General features: G+C 40.4%; 1 protein-coding gene across 2 annotated transcripts in view; it reads left to right on the top strand.

Annotated features, from left to right (window-relative positions):
- The window catches only part of CEMIP2 (cell migration inducing hyaluronidase 2), an 87,221-nt gene that overhangs the window by 17,474 nt on the left and 44,786 nt on the right, over positions 1–24,961 (top strand). For both annotated transcript variants that reach the window (XM_015117890.3, XM_015117889.3), the window contains exons 2-10: positions 1,868–2,210; positions 5,893–6,033; positions 6,642–7,203; positions 11,936–12,105; positions 17,365–17,553; positions 19,681–19,850; positions 21,280–21,489; positions 21,945–22,150; positions 22,284–22,353. In XM_015117890.3, coding sequence (XP_014973376.1) covers positions 1,880–2,210; positions 5,893–6,033; positions 6,642–7,203; positions 11,936–12,105; positions 17,365–17,553; positions 19,681–19,850; positions 21,280–21,489; positions 21,945–22,150; positions 22,284–22,353 — 2,049 coding nt within the window. In that variant the 5' untranslated portion in view covers positions 1,868–1,879. The remainder of the gene's footprint in view (positions 1–1,867; positions 2,211–5,892; positions 6,034–6,641; positions 7,204–11,935; positions 12,106–17,364; positions 17,554–19,680; positions 19,851–21,279; positions 21,490–21,944; positions 22,151–22,283; positions 22,354–24,961) is intronic.

The raw sequence follows: 24,961 nt of genomic DNA, 5'->3' as shown, positions 1-24,961 counted from the left end.
CTTTGCCTTTCGATTGTTTGGAAAGACACAGTGGTGTAAATTAATAGCCTGAACTTTAGAGTAAAAATACCTAGGTTTAAGTCCTGGTTCTCCTCTATATTAAGTGTGTGATCTTTGAGGAAGTTAATTAACCTTTCTGGGCCTCAGTTTCTCTCATGTGTGAAACGGGGGTAATGGCATCTACCTTATAGATTTGTTGTATTAAATATGTTAAATGAATTAATACACATAAGGCATTAATTGTGTTAGGTATTTTTATCATCTTAACCATAATATTTAAATGTCTGTTTTTTCAAACAAAATTCGAGGATTTAAAGAGATAAGATAGACTTTAGACTTTCTCACTAAATGAATTCACAGTCTATATAGTTAAGTGATAACACGGATAGTAATACTTAACTTACTTAGTCACCAGATAAGTCTAGGGGGGAAATTAAAACACCCAAACACGAGTGCCTATCTATTGGAACTTTTTAGGGCCACTTTGGGTCCTCATGACACACGGACTTTTAGCTTCAATGTGAAGAGCTTAGAATAATGATACTCAAAGTGTGACCTGCTTCAGGGTCACCAAGATATATTTTTTAACAATGTAAAATCCAGGGCCCTCTTTGCACCAGCTGAGCCAGAATTACAGGGCAAAGAGGCCGGAGATCTAGATTTTTAGCAAGCTTCTCTGATGATTCTTATCCACACTGAAAATTGAGAACAGTTGGCATTGAACAGCGGCTCTTACCTAGATGAGAATCACTTGGAGAGCCTTTAAAAGCTGCAGATACTTAGATCCCAGGGACAGCAATCCTGATTTAATTGTTTAGGGGTGGCGCACTGAGCATTAACCTTAGCAGGTGATTATAGCATGCAGCCAGGGTTGAGGAGGAGTGACATTAGAACCCAAGTAACGCAGGTGATTGTCAACATGGTTTATGAGATCAGCGATGTAAGCTGACTTGATCTTTTCAAGAAATCATTATGATAGTTACCAGAGGCTGGGAACAACAGAGAGTTACTTAATGAATATAGAGTTTCTGTTTGGGATGATGAAAAAGTTCTGGAAATGGATAGTGGTGATGGTCACACAACTTTGTGAATGTACTTAATGCCATTGAATTATACACTTAAAATAGTTAAAATGTAAGTTTATGGTATGTTTAACACAATTAAAAGAGTACTTAAAAAAAAACCATTTATGATTCATACATTCTAGCTGGATAGTGGGGCTCACACCTATAATCCCAGCACTTTGCGAGGCTGAGGTGGAAGAATCACTTGAGCTCAGGAGTTTGAGACCAGCCTAGGCAATATAGCAGGATCCCATCTCTACAAATAATTTAAAAATTAGCCAGTCATCGTGGCATGCACCTGTAGTCCTGGCTACCCGGGAGACTCAGGCAGGAGGATTGCTTAAGCCCAGGAGTGCGAGACTGTAGTGATCTATGATCATGCCACTGCACTTCAGTCTGGGCAACATAGTGAGACCCAGTCTCTAAAAAATAGAAATTAAAGGCAGGTCATGGTCCTGTAATCCCAGCACTTTGGGAGGCTGAGGTGGGCAGATCACCTGAGGTCGGGAGTTCGAGACCAGCCTGATCAACATGGAGAAACCCCATCTCCACTAAACAAAAAACAAAAAACAAAAAACAAAATTAGCTGGGCATCGTGGTGTATGCCTGTAATCCCAGCTACTTGGGAGGCTGAGGCAGGAGAATCGCTTGAACCTGGGAGGCAGAGGTTGCAGTGAGCTGAGATCGTGCCATTGCACTCCAGCCTGGGCAACAAGAGCGAAATCCGTCTCATAAATAAAAAAATAAATGAAATTTAAAAAGAATTTACACATACTGAAGTTTAATTTGTTTTCTTTTCACAGTAACATTATATCATGTATGCCACTGATTCCAGGGGACACTCCCCTGCTTTCCTCCAACCTCAGAATGGAAACAGTCGTCACTCATCTGGCTATGTTCCAGGGAAGGTTGTCCCATTGCGTCCCCCTCCTCCTCCAAAGAGTCAAGCTTCAGCCAAATTTACCTCTGTCAGACGAGAAGACCGGGCAACCTTCGCATTCTCACCTGAAGAACAGCAAGCCCAGAGAGAAAGTCAAAAGCAAAAGAGACACAAAAATACTTTCATTTGTTTTGCTATTACTAGTTTCTCATTTTTTATTGCACTTGCAATCATTTTAGGAATATCCTCAAAATATGCTCCAGATGGTAAGTGTGTGTGTATATGCACATAGAACATATTCTAGAAGACAAAAGAGAAGGAAATAGTAGAATACTTAAAAAAAAAAAATTAAGTTGACCCTAGCTTACTAATATGCACTTAGGTAATATGAGGTGTCACTTCTTATGAATGAGAACAATTGTTCAGTAATCTGTTGGAAATGATTAAATGGTTGCTCTTCCTGTCCATTGTGCCACTTTGTTCCAGTGCTCAAGGAGGTCTTGGAGCATCTGTTTTGGAAATGCTTTGAGAACCTTTGCTAAATTCTTATGGTAGGTATGATTTTTGTACTGTTGCAAGTTTTTTTTTTTTTTTTTTTTTTTTTTTTTTAAGGCAGAGTCTTGCTCTGTTGTCCTGGCTGGAGTGCAGTGGTGTGATCTTGGCTCACTGCAACCTCCGCCCCCCGGGTTCAAATGATTCTCATGCCTCAGCCTCCTGAGTAGCTGGGACTATAACCAAGTGCCACCACATCTGGCTAATTTTTGTATTTTTAGTAGAGACAGGGTTTCACCATGTTGGTCAGGCTGGTCTTGAACTCCTGACCTCAGGTGATCTGCCCACCTTGGCCTCTCAAAGTGCTGGGATTACAGGTGTGAGCCACCGCACCCGGCCGCAAGTTTTTTTTTGGTCATAAATATAGTGAACTATATTAGATTTTTTTTTTTTAAGTAAGTGACTAAAAATAATAAGATTTGTGTTTGTGGCTTGAAATGGGCTTGGGAAGCAGTTCCAAAGGAAAAACTTCAAATATTTTTGAGTAACAATATGTATCCCGGAAGGGAAGTATCCTTTAGGATGTGTAAGTTCTGACACCTTTATCTAAAAATCAATCATTACTTCATAGTTAAATATTATGCAGGGAGATTTTAATTTTTTAAATGGTATTTTCTTTTCAAGTTAATGATATATCAATATTTTGAAAAGTTTTGAAGAAGTTGGTTGCCAGTCAGCCTTAATAGAATACCAACAAAGAATTACCTCATAAAAGAATACCATCCATCTGTCTAAAATCAAAGGGCTCAGGGCTATGAAGAGAGAAGCAGACTCTTAATAGCCTGGACTGGGTACCATATTTGTCTGCATTTTTAAACAAAGTCTACAACAGATTTTTGTCAAGCTAAATTCTTCCTTAAGTGGCTATAACTGTTCAGAGGGATTTTACTACTTAAAGACTTACAAATATTTTATTATTTAGTTTTCCTGGGTGCTTTTAAGGGATTTTAAACATTTTAAGGTTCTGGTACTTCTAAGAAAATAAACCTCAAACGAGAGAGACATGCACATTAATATCCTTATGGACCAAACTAGTAGACCACATTATGAACTTATAGCATTGATTTCCATCACATGCAATATGACTTCCTCTCTCCTTTTCCCAGCAGAATAACCAAGTTCTCTATGCTGATTCATAATAACCAAGTTCACTGTGCTGATTCATACTTCCCAACTATTCTGCAGTAAAGGGATGCTAGACTAGTGGGAAATCAGAGCTGAAGTCTATGGCTTTGATTGGTGTTTTCATAGTCCATCTAAAACAGGGCATTGCTAATATGGTTCCTTGAATCAACATTCTTTAGTTTCACATTTTGGCAGTATAAGTGCAGATCATCAGTGGAAAGATCTGGTATGCTAAAATATTTCAGGGTCAGCTTGACTGTGGTTATTGCTGTTGCATAACTTTGATAATACACTTACTGCTCTACAAGTGGGTAGCTGGGAAGGTGGGGCTGGCTGAGCTATTTTTCAGTGCTTTGTACAGACCACACATTTTCTCATTAAGTGCATTTTACTGGAAGGAAATAGACTGGAATTTTTGGTGATGGTTCTAATGAAGCATGCTCTCCTGGGGAATAATTAAAAACAATTAAGAGAAATTATATAACCATTGAAATAGGCTCCAGATCTCAAAAGACTGGATTTCCTTCTTTGTAGCTGGGTCCAGTGCTTGTTATAACACTATGGAGAATTTCAGCCAGATGTTTTATGGGAAAAGGGAGGTAGAAGAAAAGTTTAAGGAATCCTCATTATTAAGCCAAAACAAATTTAAGAGTTTTTTTGTTTCTTTGATGGGAAGAAAAGCTTAAAGATTGTTTTTAGTATAATAGTAATACTCATTGACTTATCAGAAGCATTAAATATCAACAGTTATGATACTGCTGTGAGAAAAACTAATTCCATGAAATAATTGCCAAGGATATAACTGGAGAGACTAATTTTAGCTGTGGTTAATAAGAGAAAGCGTAAACCTAAGAGCTCAGAAACAGGAAGATGTTTGCCTTAGTGTTATGTAAGTTCAAAATGAGGAATCATATTTTTCTGTATAGAATAATATCTGCAGCACCCTACCTCTCTACTTTTTCTCATGTTATTCCTAAACATGTACCTTCCACCTTAACGAAAGGAATTTCTTCATATGGTTTTCAAGCATATCTTGCTTATTCCTACCTTTGCTCAGTTTAAATACAGGCACCTTGGAATTCTGAGCAACCAAATGGACTACTTGGATCTCAAGGGATACTTGTCTTACTAGCGTTCTCATGATCCTTTTATTTAAATACTGCCTATCCTTTGGTGTCCAGGTCTCGTGTCATGAAGCTGCCTCAGTTACTCCAGCCCCATGCCTCCTTTGCCTGAGGTCTTTTGAACCTCGACTGACTACCATATTGTTCAGCATTTCATTATTTCATACTTGGTGTTTTTCCCCTCCAAAGCTTGAATATAAACTCTGAGGAAATGTGAGCTGATTCTATGCCTTATAAATTTTAAAATATCTGGTACAGAGTAGATAAATTGATGCTCCACAAATACTTGGCCATTAGTTGACCAAAATTGAAGGCGTGATTTTTTTTCTCCCCTCTTCAAAATTATGGCAGACCTTAAAGGTTTCATGCATTAAATAGCTATGACTATTTTAATTAAATACATTTATATTTTTGTTATTATAATACCTATTCAAGAGGCAAGTTCTAATTCCAGTAAAGGAACACTACAAGTAAATAATCTCATTTTCTAAAAGGGGAAACTTGCATATCACTGAGCTTGCTAAGTAACCTTTGGTTTCTCTAACCTGTAATTTCCTCATCTCTGAAAATGAGAAGTTATGTCTTTAGCCACTTGCCTCTTTCATTTTGGTGGGAGGGTGCACATGGCTGAAGATAGCGATGTTTCTCAGTCTTGGAGAGAGGTGCTATCAGCACCTACTCCATTGTTCACCATGTACAGGAAAGAAATTGTGAAGACCTGATCAATGTATTTAGCAATTTTCGTTTTTGATTTACCAGGATGTTGTGAACATATTTTCTTTTCTAAAACAGCTTTCTAGTGTGAATCCCAGGAGAATGTATAATTTTGCCTCTTACTATTGGTTTATTTCCAGAGTAGATGATTCAGGGGAACTTTTTTTTTTTTTTTTTTGGTGAAGTTTGTCCTGAACTAGATGCTAGCAATTTAGTTTTGTGGTAATACTTTAAAATGGAAATGTGATGAGAAATTAAAGGGTAAGACGGTTCTCTGCTGGTGGGAAGGCGTGGGATTTCCATTCTAATGGCAGGAAATCAACATATGTTAGCACATTTCTTGCAGATCTGCAGTAAATAGTGGTCGAGCTTAGAGTTGGTTATATTATTCTTGCATTTTAATGGGTTGGATGGAATATCAATGTGTTTATAGAAAATTGCCCAGATCAAAATCCTCGTCTCAGGAACTGGGATCCAGGACAAGATTCTGCAAAGCAAGTTGTTATCAAGGAGGGAGATATGCTCCGTCTGACCTCAGACGCCACCGTGCATTCTATAGTCATTCAGGATGGAGGTAGGTAATGGTTCCTGCCTATGGGAACTGCAAGGTTGCTCTTTAATGTGGGGGATATTTGATGTTCCTTATGTAGAAAACTATTTTTAGGCAGAATAGCCTTTAGTTTGTGGTTGTCACTCCAACCATGGATATTTGGAAAGTTCCTGAGATAAAACCAGAGAATTTATCCAGAGATAACCATAGAATTGAAGAGCTTAGACCTTAGGTATCACTCAAATCAAGACCCCTGATTTATAGCCAAGGAAACAGTTCCAGAGAGGTGATCGCTCAGAGCTAAATTTTTGTCACAATTCTGAGAGTGATGAGAGAGTTAACATGAGTAAACATATACAAAAATAAGATTCAGATTTGTAGGCTCTTAGGTAATTTTAAGAGAAATGATTTAACCTGTAAAGTGAATGGGTTGAAATTTACAGTCATAGGCATTGAGAGTATATTAAGATATGAACTCTTCGTTTTTTCCTTTAGTTTTCTAAGCAGATCCTTAGTGAATTCTTTTTTCTGACTTACTTGCGGAAGTGTACTTTACCTTAAGGTGAAATCTATTTCCTTGCATCTCAGAAAGATGATTTAGAAGTTGGCTTACAGGTTGGTATTCCCTGCAGGACTGCTTGTATTTGGGGACAATAAAGATGGATCCAGAAATATTACTCTGAGGACTCATTACATCCTGATCCAGGATGGTGGGGCGCTTCATATTGGAGCAGAAAAATGCCGCTATAAATCCAAAGCGACAATTACCTTGTATGGCAAGTCAGATGAAGGTGAAAGTATGCCAATATTTGGCAAAAAGTTTATTGGTGTGGAAGCTGGCGGGACACTGGAGTTACACGGGGCACGGAAGACATCGTGGACGTTGCTGGCAAGGACCCTGAATTCCTCAGGCTTGCCCTTTGGGTCCTACACCTTTGAAAAGGACTTTTCCCGGGGCCTCAATGTGAGGGTCATTGACCAAGACACGGCCAAAATTTTGGAAAGTGAGAGGTTTGATACCCACGAATACCACAATGAGAGCAGGCGGCTTCAGGAGTTTCTGAGATTCCAGGATCCAGGTCGGATTGTTGCCATAGCTGTCGGGGATTCAGCCGCTAAAAGCCTCTTACAAGGAACCATCCAGATGATCCAGGAACGGTTGGGAAGTGAACTGATCCGAGGACTGGGCTACAGGTAGGCATACCTTCTTCCCCGGGTCTGTGTGAGAGGAGAGTGAGGGTGGGGAAAGAAGCCACAGCCACAGCATGACTCAGGCATCAGAAGGGCCACTGTACCATCTGCATGTCTGGTAGCTTTGAGACATGGGGCTGGAGGATAGGACACCGCATACAAAAGCTGTTTTCCTTGGCTTTGGTTTACGAAGCCCTTTGTGAACTGGAGTGCCAGGCTTGTGAAAAGTTGAGAGCAGAAGCGTGGTACTGAAAAACAGTCAGGCAGTTTAAGGATAATTTGCCTCTGAAGATACTTCCTCCTTTCATTACCTTCTGAAGATCATATGAAACTCAGGCTAATTGAGGCAACTTATGAGTTTAAAGGTTAGGGCAGAATTTCATGCTAAGTTCTAAACCTGTCTTAAAAGCCTGAGGGGGTAGAATATGCTGTTTTTCTTTTTCTTTCTTTTTTCTGACTCCTTTGCAGGCTGATTGGAATCTGCATGTTTGACTGGCACAGGTCTGTGGACCCCTGGCATATATGAGGAAAGAAAAAGTTAAAGGGCTAGGAAATTCATCCAGATAGTGGAATTCATTTCTGCTATTTATGGTTCTCGTACCCTATTCCTTTTATTTTTATTTTTAGAGACAGGGTCTTGCTCTGTTGCCTGAGCTGGAGCGTAGCGGTGCAGTCGCAGCTCACTGCAGCCGCAACCTCCCGGGCTCCAGTGATACTTCCATCTCAGCCTCCCAAGTAGCTGAGACTACAAACAGTTGCTGCCACACCTGTCTCATTTTTAAACTTTTTGTAGGTGGGGGGTGTCACTTTGTTGCCCAGGCTGGTCTCAAATTCCTTTGCTCAAGTGACCCTCCCGCCTCAGCCTCCCAAAACATTGACTTTATAGGCGTGAACCACCGCGCCCAGCCTTCTTGTGTCATATTCTAATTAACCATGATTTCCTAATGCAGTTCTGAGTCTAGGGGAAGTAGCCGGCCTAACATTTCATTTAAAAAATAGAAGCTTTTAATTCTGCTGAATGCTCTTAGTAAAGTCAGGGAATATCTGTGGTGGAAAAAGTAAGAGGACCTCAAAACCCACATGCCATAATAATCTAGTTACTGTTTTTTCCTTTGATGGTAGATTGTTGGAATGGGGTATTACCTATAGCAATTCTAGAGCAGGCTAGAAAGACAAAAATTAGTGAAGAAAAACAGTGTGTAACATTTTAGAAATACCTTTTATTCATGTAGGGGATATTTAGGAGATGCTAAGTGCTGGATACCCATGGATGCTTAGATGAAAGGACACTGTCTCAGAGCCCTTGGTTAATCTAGTGGATAAACAGAGACCTAAATAGATGATGATCCTACAGTGAGATATGCTGCAGTTACAGGGTGTAATGGGAGTGTCAGTATTAATAGAAGCAGACTCTAAATTGGCCTAGTGAATCAGTACAGGCTCCCCAAAGGCAAGAGACCTGAAGGAAGTTCAGGAGTGTGCTGTGTAGACAGTGGAGAAGGAAGCTTTTTCAGACCTAGGGAATTCCATGTGCAAAACCTCAAAGGGTTTCTTGTTTTTTTTTTTTTCTTTTTGTTTTTGAAATATGACACACAAACAAAAAAGTAAGAATGTAGAGCTTAATGAGTTGCCGCAATGTGATGCCTGTGTAGCCACTACCCAGGTCAAGAAATAGGACATTGCCAGCAGCCCAGAAGTTCCCTTCCTCCCCTCTGCTATGCATTCATCACTCTCTTCCCCACCAAAGGAAGCCATGCTTCTGAATTTTGGGATCTACTAAAGTTTAGGTTTGCCTGTTTTTCAACTTTATATAAATGGAAGCTGACAATATATTATATTTTGTGTCCGGCTTCTTTGCACAGTGTTACATCATTGAATGCTATTCATATTGTTGCATGTAGTGCTGCCTCATTTTCTTTTCTTTCTTTTTCTTTTTTTTTTTTTGAATTAAATAGAGATGGGGTCTCACTCTATTGACCAGGCTGATCTAAAACTCCTGGCCTCAAGTGATCCTCCCATCTCAGCCTCCCAAATTTCTGCGATTACAGGCATAAGCCGTGTGCCCGGCCGAGGCTCATTTTCTTTGCTGTTTATTTTCTGTTGTTTGAATATACCACAGTTTATTTATTGGTGGCCATCTGAGTGGCTTTCCAGTTTGGACCTGTTATAAAATTGCTTCCCTAAATGTTCCTTGATCCATCCCTTAATGTACATGTGCATATATTTCTATAATATATAAACCTAGGAGTGGAAGCATGATCTTTTCAAAGTTACAGACCTACTTTGTTTCATTATCCAGTAATACCAGGGATTACAACTTCTATTTCTTCATGCTATTGTTGTTTCTAGGTTTGCATGATCGTTAGCTGTGACCATTTTGACTTTCTGAGGCTCCTCTCCCTACTGGTTTCTAAATTCCTTTTAAAATATTGCTCTTGATTTCATAGAGGAATTAGAGTTGTGATCTTTTGCCAGCGTTCCATTGCATTGACGTTATCTCCAATGTACATAAACACATAGGCCTTTGAAGATAATGTTCTGGTGCGTTGAAATTTTCCCTCAAGTGGAGGAGGGAAGTAGGAGTGTTTTGGAGATAATGTCAATAGGAGAGAAAGAACATTGTTTGATAGTTGCTGAGGCAGTCCTGGCAAAGAAAGGAAGCCTGTGATATTCTTCCTCTCTTTTCTTCTCTCAAATAGGAGATAATATATTGAGACATTCTTTATTTGATTCTTTCTGCTATATCAAGCGGATAAATAAAGCTACAAAGCATTGTTGTCCAAAGAGTAGCTAATCCATACAGGGGCGGCTGTGGAATTTGTAAGGGTGTAGGCATGCTTTGGTTAACTTTTATCTGTGAATATCCAGCCATCTGTCAGACACAGATTACATTTGTTATTTTTTTTCTAGAGTAGGAAGTTGACATTTTTCTTTTCATGTTTTAAACCAGGAGTCTTAAAGCAGATTTTCTGGTTTTTGAAAATTGTCCCTCTGTGTTGATTGCTTTTGGTCACAAGTTTGAGCATGTCTCTCAGATATTTAGTATCAGAAGTAATGGTGTTTTTAGGCCAGGTGCGGTGGCTCATGCTTGTAATCCAAGCACTTTAGGAGGCTGAGAAGGTCAGATCACCTGAGGTCAGGAGTGCGAGACCAGCCCGGCCAATGTGGTGAAACCCTGTCTCTACTAAAAATTAAAAATACAAAAATTAGCTTTGTGTGGTGGTGGGCACCTGTAATCCCAGCTACTTGGGAGGCTGAGGCAGGAGAATTGCTTGAACCCCAGAGGTGGAGGTTGCAGTGAGCTGAGATCTCACCATTGCACTGTAGCCTGGGCAACAAGAGCGAGACTCTGTCTCAAAAAAAAAAAAAAAAAAAAAAGAAGTAATGGTGTTTTCAAACACGTTGCTTTCAACAAATAGACATAGTATATAAAATTTAACATCTGTTGGATAGTGATTCTACAGCTTTGATTTAATTTAGGAATGTTAAGAAATCTCTGCTGGCTGCTATGGCTCACGCCTTTAATATCAGCACTTCGGGAGGCCGAGGCAGGCTGATCACCTGAGGTGGGGAGTTTGAGACCATCCTGACCAACATGGAGAAACCCCGTCTCTACTAAAAGTACAAAATTAGCCGGGCACGGTGGCGCATGCCTGTAATCCCAGCTACTGGGGAGTCTGAGGTGGGAGAATCGCTTGAACCCGGAAGGCAGGAGGTTGCGGTGAGCCAAGACTGCGCCATTGTTCTCCAGCCTGGGCAACAAGAGCGAAACTCCATCTCAAAAAAAAAGTCTAACTCAGTTCTCAACCTTGCCTGCATAACTGGAGACTTTAAAAAATCTTGACACGAAGGATGCTCCTTAGATCAATTATGTCAGGAAGAAGGATAAGACTCCCAGGCTATTGAAGGTTGATGATTACTACTCTAACCTCTGGTGTCTAATTTAGGGGTTTTCAAAGTATGGTGCCCTGACCAGCAGCATTAACATAATTTGGTAACCTGTTAGAAATACAAATTCTCTGGTTCCACCTCAGAAACTGAGAGAGTGGGGCCAGCAATCTAATTCAGCACGCCCTTCCTTTCTCCTGTTGATCCTGATGCATACTGAAGTTTGAGAACCACTGCCCAAACTCAGTGGTTTTCAAGCCTTAACTGCACGATCAAGTCACCTGGGAACTTTAAAAACAGTGAGACCCTGTCTCCAAAAAATAAAAATAAATTATTACAAACATACAAATGCTGGACCCAACCTTTTGCAATTAACATGATTCCCTTTATCTGGGATGGGGTCTGTGCATTGATATATTTTTCAAACTCCCTAGGTAATTCTATTATGCAATTAGATTTTTGAGAACGTTGTATTAATAGAATGGATAGTTTAAAAGAGAGCAGGTGATAATCGTTTTAAAAGAAGGTAAATGGATTTTGGCCAGAATGTTATGTGTGATATGGATGGGTATTGAGGAAGTAAGTCAATGATTAATTGAAATTGTAGTCATCGGTCTTTCACCTATTACAGAGCTGGACAAACAAGTATTTAAAAACTAGGTGCATTTCCTTCTAGGAAAACTAGGTGCAGTCAAGGTTTGGAATTGCAACCTCATATAGAAAAACCATTAGGGATTGACAAAAACAAAATATGAGAATTACACGGCACTCTGTAATAACATCTTTGTCAGGGATTTTGTGAATACCATGACAAGTAATCAAATGCACATGCTCTTTTTCCTTCTAGGCAAGCTTGGGCTTTAGTTGGTGTCATTGATGGTGGAAGCACTTCTTGCAATGAATCTGTGAGAAACTATGAAAATCATAGCAGTGGCGGGAAGGCTCTTGCCCAAAGAGAATTTTATACCGTGGATGGCCAGAAGTTCTCTGTGACAGCTTATAGTGAATGGATCGAAGGTAGGCAAGTAGAGTTTATATTCTTGTAAGACACTGATAAGTATTATGACAGATTTTTTTTTTTAGAATAGTATTATGTTCAAATGACAATCAACCTGGTTAGATTTCTCAACTAGTTGAAACTTACAGTTTTCCTACTGCGCTTAAATCTTTCAGAACAAAATCCAGTAATCTTTTAGAACAGAGGTCTCCAACCTTTTGGCTTCCCTGGACCACATTGGAAGAAAAAGAATTGTCTTGGGCCACACATAAAATACAGTAACACTAATGATGGCTGATGGACTAAAAACAAAATATCATAATGTTTTAAGAAAGTTTATGAATTTGTGTTGGGCTTCATTCAAAGCTGTCCTGGGCCACATGTGGCTCGCGGGCTGTGAGTTGGACAAGCTTGTTTTAGAACAAAGCTGAGTTGGGTGTGCTGTAACTAGAATAGACCATTCTCTAGTCTAGAAACAATCTTCTGGGCTTGGAGTGAAGAGATGATCTGTTAGGGATGAGGAAGCTGGAATCAAGCCCCAGCTTTCTGTCTCCAAGATGACTGCTGTTTCTTTGCCTCTGCCAAAAAGCATAGGTGGTGGGTAAGAAGTGTTTCTTAGCAGGAATTTTGTCCTGTAAGTGGAGTTTAGTGGTACCGCCTCCAGTATCACTAAAAAAAAAGCAGTCATCTTTTTTTTCCTCTTTTTTTTTGAGACAGGGTCTAACTCTGTCACCCAAGCTGGAGTTCAGTGGCGTGATCTTGGCTCACTGCAACCTCTGCCTCCCAGGTTCAAGCAATTCTCTGCCTCAGCCTCCCAAATAGCTGGTATTCTAGACAGAGGATAATTACTGACAGACTTCTAGTCAACGTTTCCTTTGTAGGAAATGTTATTTACGTTTCCACATTAGTGATAACTAGTCATTTCTGAAAGATGGTATGTTCTAGCTATCTATTGTAAGATATTGTTCATGTCTCATGTTCTCAGTGACTCTTACTTTCTGGAAGAGGTGGACAATTTTCTTCAGGAATCAGAGAATGAACTTTTTTTTATGTTTCCCATTCAGTAGTGCTAATAGGAGATAATCTGAAACAGGATTTTCTTTTAAAGCCAAGAAAAAATGTGTTAGTGAGTAATACAAATCTTCCCCATCTAACCTTCTGGCTTTAAAAAGAAACTAACAGAAAGAAACAAATTTTAGTGATCTTTCAAGTCAAAATTTATTTGTCTAGTAGTCATCTGTTTTTTTTTTTTTTTGGAGACAGAGTCTCACTCTGTCGTCCAGTCTAAAGTGCAGTGGCGTGATCTTGGCTCACTGCAAGCTCCGCCTCCCAGGTTCAAGCAGTTCTCTGCCTCAGCCTCCCAAATTGTTGGTATTACAGGTGCCCACCACCACGCCTGGCTAATTTTTGTATTTTTAGTAGAGACAGGGTTTCACCATCTTGGCCAGGCTGGTCTTGAACTCCTGACCTAGTGATCCATCCGCCTCGGCTTCCCAAAGTACTGGGATTACAGGTGTGAGCAACCACACCCGGTTAGTCATCTGTTTTTAAAGCATTCCTGAATTTTTTTTTTTTTTTTTTTTGAGATGGAGTCTTGTTCTATCACCCAGGCTGGAGTGCAGTGGTGGGATCTCCACTCACTGCAGACTCTACCTCCCGGTTTCAAGCAATTCTGCTGCCTCAGGCTCCCAAGTAGCTGGGATTACACGTGCGTGCCACCACATCTGGCTCATTTTTTTTTTTTTTTTTTTTTTGTATTTCTACTAGAGACAGAATTTCACCATTTTGGCCCGGCTGGCAACTCCTGACCTCAAGCGATCTGTCGATCTCAGCCTCCCAAAGTGCTGGGATTACAGGCGTGGGTGCATTACTGAAATTTTATATGAAAAAATATTTCTTAATTGCTCTTAGGGGAATTTATTTTGTTGGCAAAAATGTGAAATTTGGGGTAGGAATTGTTTTTGCCTCCATGAGGTTTTTAAAAATTTGTTCTTAACCTGCTTGTTTTGATTCTTGGAAAGTATAATATGGAGACTTTGGAAGAAATTGGGCTCTGGAATTAGATTAGCTTTAAATTTGGGGCTCTACCATATTTAGCTGTTATTCAAACTCCCTGATCTTTGGTTTCTTCATCTCTAATAAATGTAATAGCTCCTGTCTCTCACAGTTGTGTTGATGAAAGGTTATTATGCATGTGGGATCTCAACAACTATTAGCTATCATTATTGTTGTTAGAATTACTATTCTTAATATTATTATTTGTATGAAATCCTACAGGCTTTAGTATCTGGATGCAAGAAACATATTCAGAAAACATTTTAGATTTGTTAGGTACTTTATTTCTGTGCTTTATAGCTATAGAAAAGCAGGGTAGATCAAGAGTACCAAAACAGAATCCAAGACTTGCCCAGGTTAAGTTTTATCTGGGTAGTTGGCAGAGCCGGGTGGCTCATGCTTATAATCTTAGAGCCTTGGGAGCTTGAAGTGGGAGGATCGCTGAAGGTTAGGACTGGGCAACATAGTGGGACCATGTCTCTGTAATTTTTTTTTTTTTAAAGACTGTAAGAATATACAAATTATTTGTTGTTCCTTGCTTGAATTTCCCCACTTTTGATTCTCCAAAGGGAATGTGTTCTTTCACTCATATCATCAGCCCTTAGAGTTAGCATCTTTTTTTTTTTTTTTCTTTTCTTTTTTTTTTTGAGACGGAGTCTTGCTCTGTCACCCACGCTGGGGTTCAAGCTATTCTCCTGCCTTAGCCTCCTGAGTAGCTGGGACTACAGGCATGTGCCACCACACCTGGCTAATTTTGTATTTTTAGTAGAGATGGGGTTTCACCATGTTGGCCAGGCTGGTCTTGAATTCCTGACCTCAGGTGATCTGCCTGCCTCAGCTTCCCAGAGTGGGATTACAGGCTTTTCTTTCTTTCCTTTCCTTTCCTTTCCTTTCTTTTCTCCTTCCTTCCTTTCCTTTCCTTTCTTTTCTCCTCCCTCCCTCCCTCCCTCCCTCCCTCCCTCCCTCCCTCCCTCCCTCCCTCCCTCCCTTCCTTCCTTCCTTCCTTCCTTCCTTCCTTCCTTCCTTCCTTCCTTCCTTCCTTCCTTCCTTCTTCCATCTCACTCTTGTCTCCTAGGCTGGAGTGCAGTAGTCCAAACACCATTCACTGTAGCCTTGACCTCCTGGGCTTAAGCAGCCTTCCCACCTCAGCCTTCCCAGTATCTGGGAGTACACGCATGCACCACCACACCTGACTCATTTTTAAATTTTTTTTTGTAGCGATGAAGTCTCACTGTGTTGTCCTGGCCGGTCTCCTGGACTCAGTGATCCTCCTGCCCTAGCCTCCTAAAGTGTTGGGATTACAGGAATAAGCCACCATGCCCATCCTAGAGTCAGCATCTTAAAGTAGCCACAGAGTAGTATGCTGTTAATTAGAAAGACAACAGTAGAGAAGTACAGATATTTATTAAACAGCTATCTTTTGAAATGTCATGTTTTCCTTTTTTATCAATGTTATGAAGTAGTTCCCATCCATTTCATAGACATTTCCCATCCATTTCGTAGACATTTCCATTAAATCAGCTTTTGATTTATGACAGATTATATCATGAATGTTAAGAAGCAGAAAACGTTTCTATACTGGATAGCATGTAAAAGAAGCCAAATTGTGAAACTGGATCAGATTTTCAATTCTTGTCTGTTTAATTGGGAACTAACTTTGACTTTCAAAGAAGATATTAGGAAAGATCAGTAATTAGTAGTCATTAGATTACATAATTTACATCATCCCAGGAAAGGAGCTGAGCTGGACAGGGGCACCATCATGTGACCTCAGGTCACATTGCAGATCGTACTGGTCATACTCATCCATTCAGTAGACATCCGTGGATACGTACCACAAACAAGACAGAGTCGTGCATACGTAAATAATGTACTCTGCAACCTTCACTGATGCAGCTTCCAAGGAGGTGGGCGGTTCTCCCAATAGGAAGGTATGAACAATTCCAGGCAGTACACCGAGAGAATACTGGAGACAGAGAGGTTGCTTCCAACAAGGATGTTTGGGAAGTCCTTAAAGAATCGCCTGAACTTCATAAAAAGGACAGTATGTTGGTTAGTCAAGAAGAATGGAAAGACATTTTAGGGGAAGAATAAAGCATGAGCAAAGGCACAGACATGAAGGGTTTTCTGAGACAGATTTTTATGTTATTTTTTTGAGAGAGTATCTTGCTCTGTTGCCTAGGCTGGAGTGCAATGGCACAGTCATGTCTCACTGCAGCCTCAAACTCCTGTGCTCAAGTGATCCTCCCACCTCAGACTCCCAAGTAGCTGAGACTACAAGCGTGTACCACCACGCCCTGCTACTTCTAAAAATATTTTGTAGAGATGGGGCTTCGCTCTGTTGCTCGGGCTAGTCTTGAATTCCTGGGCTCAAGTGATCCTCTGCCCTCGGCCTCCCAAAGTGTTGAGATTATAGGCATGAGCCACTGTGCCCATCCACAAATTGTTATTTTATGTATTTACTTATTTTTGAGACAGGGTCTTGCTGTGTCTCGTAGGCTGGAATGCCTACGAATGGCCCGATCATAGCTCACTGCAGCCTTAACCTTCCTGGCTCAAGCAGTCCTCCCACCTCAGCTGCCGAAGTAGCTGGGGATATAGGCACACATCACCATGCCCGGCCAATGTGTTTTGCAGGGACAGGGGTCTCACATGTTGCCCAGGCTGGTCTCGAACTGCTGAGCTCAAGTGATCCTCCTGCCTTGGCCTCCTGAAGTGCTGGCCCACAAAATCTTATCCTTAAGATTGTTAGTGTGCTAATGTCAGTGCGCTAATGTCCTATCCATTTTTCTGTGCTTGGATCAACTTGAAGCACTGGGTATTTATCCTCTACTTGAAAACTTCTGCTGGAATATAGGTACTTGTCACATATTGGGATGATTTGGGGTCAGTATAACAGTTGTTGCACTGAGTTGAAATATAGCAAGAGATTTGGGGATCTAGAGCCTTCTTCAAAATTATAAAGTAATAGTTTACTAAGGTGACATCTTGTGTTCCTTCATGACTAGAGGTACATGGGGTACTCTGCCCTTGAGGGCAGAGATCTCTCCATTTTCATATTTTTATTATTTATATCTGTAGAGCGACTGACACATGGTAGCATGCATAAAAATTTGCTGAATCATGGTTATCTTAACTTTTGATTTGTGAATCAGTGTGAAGGTTGATTTTAGAGAGAAAAAAAATACTGTTAATGTATCACTTTCTTTTTCTTTTTGGTTTAGGTGTTTCTCTTTCAGGTTTCCGGGTAGAGGTTGTAGATGGAGTGAAGCTAAATTTGCTAGATGACGTTAGTAGTTGGAAACCTGGAGACCAGATTGTGGTGGCAAGCACAGACTATTCCATGTACCAAGCAGAGGAGTTCACTCTTCTTCCCTGTTCCGAATGCAGCCATTTTCAGGTCAAAGTCAAAGGTATTAAATTGCTCAGAGTACTTCTTGGGAAACACACTATTTTCTTGAGATTTGATTCCTGGAATCCTTTTTCCTCTCAATCACTACTGTCACCACCACCACCACCATCACCATCATCAGTATTGAAGGTCATAGCAGTGGAATGCATTGAATACTAGATTCCAGGGAAAATTAGATAAAAATAGCTATTGAGCAATATTCTTGCTACTAATGATACATATTGCTTCAGTTTCTTTGTATAAAAAAAAAGAGATGTCAACTACAGAAATTGATTTTCCAAGGTCTTTTCCATTATTTTAAGTTCTGGGGTACATACGCAGAATGTGTAGGTTCATTACATAGGTAAATGTGTACCATGGTGGTTTGCTGCACCTACCAACCCATCACCTAAGTATTCAGCCCAGCATGTATCAGCTATTTTTCCTGGTGCTCTCCCTCCCGCTGCCTCCCCTCCATTTTCTTCTGTATTAATTTTCTACTGTCAGATAATTGTAAACCCAACGATGAATTAGATCCATTTATAAATAGAAGTCTTTCTTAATTAAAAGAAATCCTGTGGTTTTCAAGTGCCTATTTGATTAGCCAAAAAAAAAAACAAAAAACTCACTAATACTTAAAATGGAATCAAATAGGTATTTTCGTAAGACTACATTTCCTGGCTGGGAGCAGTGGCTCCCGCCTATAATCCCAGCACTTTGGGAGGCCGAGGCGGGTGGTTCACTTGTGGTTATGCATTTGAGACTAGCCTGGACAATATGGTGAAACCCTGTCTCTATTAAAAATACAAAAAACATTAGCTGGGCGTGGTGGCACAAGGCTTGTAATCCCACCTGCTAGGGAGGCTGAGGCAGGAGAACTGCTTGAACCCAGGAGGTTCACGCAGTGCAGTGACGTGATCTCAGTTCACTGCAACCTGGGCGACGGAGCAACCTGCGTCAAAAAAAACTACATGAAGAAATTCTTACTGTAAGTTGCATATTGAAAGAATGCCTGACACTTACCGGGCACTCATTTTGAGCCTGGTACTAGGCACAGCCCCTTTGTACATGGCTTCATTTATAGGATTCATGGTGCATTTCACTCATTCTATTGCTTTTCTTTTGAACTGAAGTATACATTTATGGTATAAAACAAAAGAGTTTACAGTAACTGTTCAGTAAGTGCTTCTTTAGTTTTTCAGTAATTTAGAGTAATAGGTAGAGCTTCAACAATTAAGGAAAAATTTTCTGCTTTGGAAAAAAATAGTGATTGGCTCACTTGGCCCTTTTTCCCTGTGCTTCATTCGACATTGTACTTTTCCTTCTTGATAATACAGGGCATAAACAAAACAAGAACACCACCAACAACAAAAAGCCCCCAAAACTATGATACCATCTGGCATTAATTTTTTTTGGAAATTCCAACTCTTGTTAACAAGTCTGCATGATGAGTCTTCATGAGCTGTCCTCCCATGATTTATGTGTATTTTTCCTTCCTGAGTTTATATAATAAGATCATCAGTGAAAAGCTCATTATTAAAGTGCTTCTACACTTCCAGTAAATGTGAGAATTTAAAAGAATGCATACTAATATTAAAATAAGAAATGAGAAAGAAAAGATGTTAATTTATCTATTGTTAATGTCCAGTTGCAGATTAGCTTCCAAGTAAAAGCATAAGCAATTTGACACCCTGATATTAATATCTACACACCATGTGTTTTATGGACTCACCATGCATTTGGTGGTTCTTACACCCTAGGGGAGAAGTCCAAGAGCGTATGGACAGAAACTGGAGAGAAAGATTAGGGATCATTAGGCAGATTCCAGATTATTAGTGCTGTTGAAGGGAGGATTGAGCTGCTTCAGGAAGGAACCAGCTTTCTGTCAGTATGTGGGTTTGAGAATTGGCGGAACAGTTAGTAGTGAGGGTTCAGGCAGTGGGTGGGGGCTGGACTAAATTCCCCGTGTGCTGAATCTTTAAATTCCCCGTGTGCTGGGATTCTGATTCTGAGGTGTCAGAGAATGGGAGCAGATGAGAAGTTCTCAGGATCATCTTGGGGTTATGGAATGAAGAGAATGTCTTTTCGAAGTGAGTTTCATGTTTTCTTTGTTCTAACATTCTTTTTTTTCCTTGCCCATATCAACCAGAAACCCCTCAGTTCCTGCACATGGGTGAGATCATAGACGGTGTAGACATGAGAGCTGAGGTTGGAATTCTTACCCGGAATATTGTGATCCAAGGAGAAGTGGAGGAATCGTGCTATGCAGAAAATCAGTGCCAATTTTTTGATTATGATACCTTTGGGGGACACGTTATGGTAGGCAAAAGGATTTGATTATTTCTTTGAAATCCTGGTTGCTAAATACATGTTTGAAGAAACTGTCCAGTTTTGGAATGAGAAATAAATGGATATTAAAAGCAAATCATGTTTTGTTTCTCAATGACAATGAGGAGGTTTTAGATGATTAAAATAGAATGTAATGACTTCATTTAGTTGGCCTGGACCTCTAGTTAAACCATTTAAGAATTGTTCCATAAGGAGTCAGATCAATATATTGGGAAGAACCAATTACAGAGACAAAAAAAAAAAAAAAGGCTCTTTGGTATCCATGCATGTGATTTCTGAAAGAATCAATTAGTTTTTTAAAAAACATAGTTTTACCAAAGGGTTAGCAATACTAGCAAGCACATGCAAAATATGTTTCTGTAAAAATATTTTTTGTATACAAATGTTTGTTCTGAAAAAATGTTGAGCACTTACTGTATGCTAGGCAGTATTCTATTAATATATACTAATCTGTTGGACTTCTGGGCTGCATTTTGGCTACATGTGTTTTTAAATCACTTTTTGTGCATTCAGTAGGCTGTGGTTGTTAAGCAGTAGCATTTCTGTTACGAGAATTTTTTTTTGTTTGTTTTTTTGAGATAGAGTCTCATTCTGTTACCCAGCATAGAGTGCAGTGGCATGATCACAACTGACTGTGGCCTCAATATCCTGGGATCAAGTGATCCTCCCACCTCAGCCCCGCCAAATAGCTGGGACTATAGGTGTACACCACTGCGCCTGGCTACTTTTTGTATTTTTTTTTTTTTTGAGACAAGGTTTTGCCATGTTGCCCAGGCTGGTATGGTATTGAACTCCTGGGCTCAAGCAATTTGCCCACCTTGGCCCCCCAAAGTGCTAGGTGTGAGCCACCGTACCCCGCCTGTTACAAGGATTTCTGAAATGTTGATCAGTACTATTCGCTTGTTTTTAGTAATATGATTGAAAATCTAGTGTTTAAAAATATTGAGAGTGCTCAAACTTTGGATCACAGAAGAACTTTTAAAAATAACTTAAGTCAACATCTTATGCGCTAACTAAAACACTGGGGAGAATCTAGAAATAAATAACTATTTATCAGACTCCAATGGAGGTTATAGAAGTGAAAGAACAAGATGAGACTGGGAATGCCCAAAATATTTGAACAAATCAAAACACTTAGCAGAGATCATTATTGCATCTTTCCTGATTACATTTGCCTTTATTCCTAATTGGAGGCTATTTTTATGGCTCTTTAAAGCATTTGCTTATGTAAACAAGCATTTGCTAAATTATTAACTGGCAATCTGGGAAAACAGGATGCAAAAGAAAATCAAATGTTTTAATAAGTATTCTCCTTTGGATGTTTTCTGCTAAAACAACATTTTTTGCTAGTTCCCCATTCTGAAAAGTATGAGTTTGATTTTAGTACCTTGACTTACAGATAATGAAAAATTTTACTTCAGTCCATCTTTCTTATGTGGAATTGAAACGCATGGGTCAGCAGCAGATGGGGCGATATCCTGTTCATTTTCACCTGTGTGGAGACGTGGATTATAAAGGAGGATACAGACACGCAACATTTGTGGACGGCCTGTCTATTCACCACAGCTTCTCAAGGTGCATCACTGTGCATGGAACAAATGGCTTGCTAGTAAGTAGCCTCACATTAGGTCAACCTGTATTATTGAAATAGCTAACTCTTTAATTCTCATGTCTTCTCAATTTTATATAAGTAAACTGTTTAGCCCCATGCCTTGCTCTATTCTGCCTTTTCTGAGCATTCCACGATTTTTCCGTCTGAAGGAAGTATACCTTTCCAACCACCCAGAGTATCCTCTTTTACATTTAATTCAATTTTATATTTTGTATTTTATTATTTATTTATTTATTTATTTGCAATTTATTTTTATTTTTTTTCCCCTGTAGGACCCAAGTAGATTATCCCCTTCAGAGATAAATTAAGCCTGACATTTCACTTTGCCCATTCTGCTAAGGTTCAAACCTCTTTTTCCATTTGTAGTGAACATGCTACACTGGATAGCGCTTGTCACTTAAATCACAATCAGTCTTGTTGCCAATGACATTAATATACTTTTATTTCTGCAGATAAAAGACACCATTGGATTTGACACACTAGGTCACTGTTTCTTTTTGGAAGATGGTATTGAACAGAGGAATACTTTGTTCCACAATCTGGGACTCCTCACCAAGCCGGGCACTCTCCTGCCCACTGATAGGAACAACTCCATGTGTACCACCATGCGAGATAAAGTGTTTGGAAATTACATCCCTGTGCCTGCTACTGACTGTATGTGAGTAATTGGCAGAGAGAAAAACCCATGCGTCAAGGCCTTTGACTTTCGGGGAAGAGGTTTTGGGGGAAGTTTTGAGTGGGCAGGAGTTTTTGCGAAGAATGTTTAAATCACCTTGGAAAATTCCTTGCAGGGCTGTTTCGACTTTCTGGATTGCTCATCCCAACAATAATCTGATTAATAATGCAGCTGCAGGCTCACAGGTAAATAATGTTAAAGTGACCTCAGATGTTTTAATGTTTTTCTTGTTTATAAATAGTCTGGCTTATTTGATTTAATGTCATGTGTGCTAGTGTAACCCAAGCATGACATTGTTTTCTGGTACTACTTGTTTAGCTGAGAGCGGGATATGGCTGAGATGGTATTCTATTTCTCGTAAATTATTTGTGCCCATTAATATAATATCTTTTTTGTAATTTTTTTTTTTGACATGCAGTCTCGGTCTGTTGCCCAGGCTGGAGTGCAGTGGCGTGATCGCAGCTCACTGCAAGCTCTGCCTCCCGTGTTCATGTCATTCTCCTGCCTCAGCCTTCCGAGTAGCTAGGACCACGGGTGCCCACTACTACACCTGGCTAATTTTCTGTATTTTTGGTAGAGACAGGGTTTCACCTTGTTAGCCAGGATGGTCTCGATCTCCTGACCTTGTGATCCACCTGCCTCAGCCTCCCAGAGTGCTGGGATTACAGGCGTTAAGCCACTGCACCCGGCCTGTGCCTGTTATTATCTATGAGTTTAATAAGAGAGATGCCAAAGTGGGAAAAGAAGTGGACTAATCACTAGCGTTATGTTATTTCCAGAGTGTATTTTTGGTGTATTAGGTACAACCTTTCTGGCTTCTCATATTTAAGTCATATGTGACCAAGTAACTGATAATTTCAATTTCAGGGTGTTGATAAAAATAGGCTTAGGTCAGGTGCAGTGGCTTACACCTGTAATCCCAGCACTTTGGGAGGCCGAGGTGGTTGGATTGCTTGATCTCAGGAGTTCGAGACCAGCCTGGGCAACATGGCGATACACCCCCGACCCCTGCCCCCCCCCAAAAAAAAAGCCAGGTAAAGTGGTGCGTACCTATTGTCCCAGCCACTTGGGAGGCTGGGGTGGGAGGATACTTGAGCCCAAGAGGTGGAGGCTGCTGTGAATCAAGATTGCACCACTGTACTCCAGCCCAGGTAACAGTGAGACCCCGTGACAAAAATGCACACGCAAAAAAAAAAAAAAAAACAACAACAAAGCCCACAAAAAACCTTAGCTTTTGTTTATGAGAATGGATTATTTTGGAGAATACCATGACAATTGTCACTCTGGTCGGGGGCACACCCTTTTGTTGAATGTAAGGCTTTATATACACATGGGAATTTCATTTCCTTGGGAAAGCAGCAAAACTCATTATGATGAATTAAGACACACATGAGAATAAATTTTAAGAGACTAAATGATATTTTTGGGTAGTAGAAATGTCCCCTGGATAAGTTTGGAGAAATTTGTATTTATTATTGAGAGTTTTAGTGTTATTGTTGTTTTTTTTTTTTTTTTTTTTTTTTTTTTTTGAGACGGAGTCTCGCTCTGTGGCCCAGGTTGGAGTGCAGTGGCCAGATCTCAGCTCACTGCAAGCTCCGCCTCCCGGGTTTACACCATTCCCCTGCCTCAGCCTCCCGAGTAGCTGGGACTACAGGCGCCCACCACCTCGCCCGGCTAGTTTTTTGTATTTTTTAGTAGAGACGGGGTTTCACCATGTTAGCCAGGATGGTCTCGATCGCCTGACCTCGTGATCCTCCCGTCTCGGCCTCCCAAAGTGCTGGGATTACAGGCTTGAGCCACCACGCCCGGCCTAGAGTTTTAGTGTTATTAAAACTGCTAATTTTTAAATCCTAAATGAATCTTTTTTTCCCCCTGAGACAGGGTCTCGCTATCTCTCAGGTTGAAGTGTAGTGGTGAGACCTTGGCTTACTGCACCCTCTGCCTCCTGGGCTCAAGCCATCCTCCTACCTCAGCCTCTGAGTAGCTGATACTACAGGCGCATGCCATCACACCTGCTGATTATATATATATATATATATCTCATATATATAAACCATATATATATGGTGGGGGAGAGAGAGAGAGAGAGTAAGAGAGTGAGAGGAGGTTTCACTCTGTTGCCCAGACTGGTCTTGGACTCCTGGGCTCAAACCATCCACCTGCCTTAGCCTCCCAAAGCGTTAGGATTACAGTCATGAGCCACCATACTCAGGCTAAATGAATCTTTTCTTTCTTTTTTTTTGAGACGAAGTCTTGCTCTGTCCCCCAGGCTGGAGTGCAGTGGCAAGATCTCGGCTCACTGCAATCTCCCCCTCCTGGGTTCAAGTGATTCTCCTGCCTCAGCCTCCCTAGTAGCTGGGATTACAGGTGCCTGCCACCATGCCTGGCTAATTCTTGTATTTTTAGTAGAGACACGTTTTCACCACGTCGGTTAGGCTGGTCTCGAACTCCTGACCTCAGGTGATCCGCCCGCCTTGGCCTCCCAAAGTGCTGGGATTACAGGCGTGAGCCACCGCGCCCAGCCGCTAAATGAATCTTTTAAGATAGTATGCTATCGAGATTGTAACTGTATTGAAAACTGCAATAAAAAAATATGAAATTTGCAGTGATGCCTAAATATTCATATTTATACTGCATGGCTACTTAAGTTTTTAAACGGAAATAAATACCTAGCATTGTTTGCCAAGATGAAGCAAAAGATTAGCTGAAGGGAGTATTTATTTGAGATAACAAAAAAGGCATCAGTGGATGATGGTTTGAACTCATGTCTGTTATTTTATTTAAAAACATAAA

The sequence above is a fragment of the Macaca mulatta genome, chromosome 15 (genome assembly GCF_049350105.2).
Source record: "Macaca mulatta isolate MMU2019108-1 chromosome 15, T2T-MMU8v2.0, whole genome shotgun sequence".
Taxonomy (NCBI): domain Eukaryota; kingdom Metazoa; phylum Chordata; class Mammalia; order Primates; family Cercopithecidae; genus Macaca; species Macaca mulatta.
Note: the sequence above shows the minus strand (reverse complement) of the source record. Positions and strands in the feature narration are given on the sequence as shown.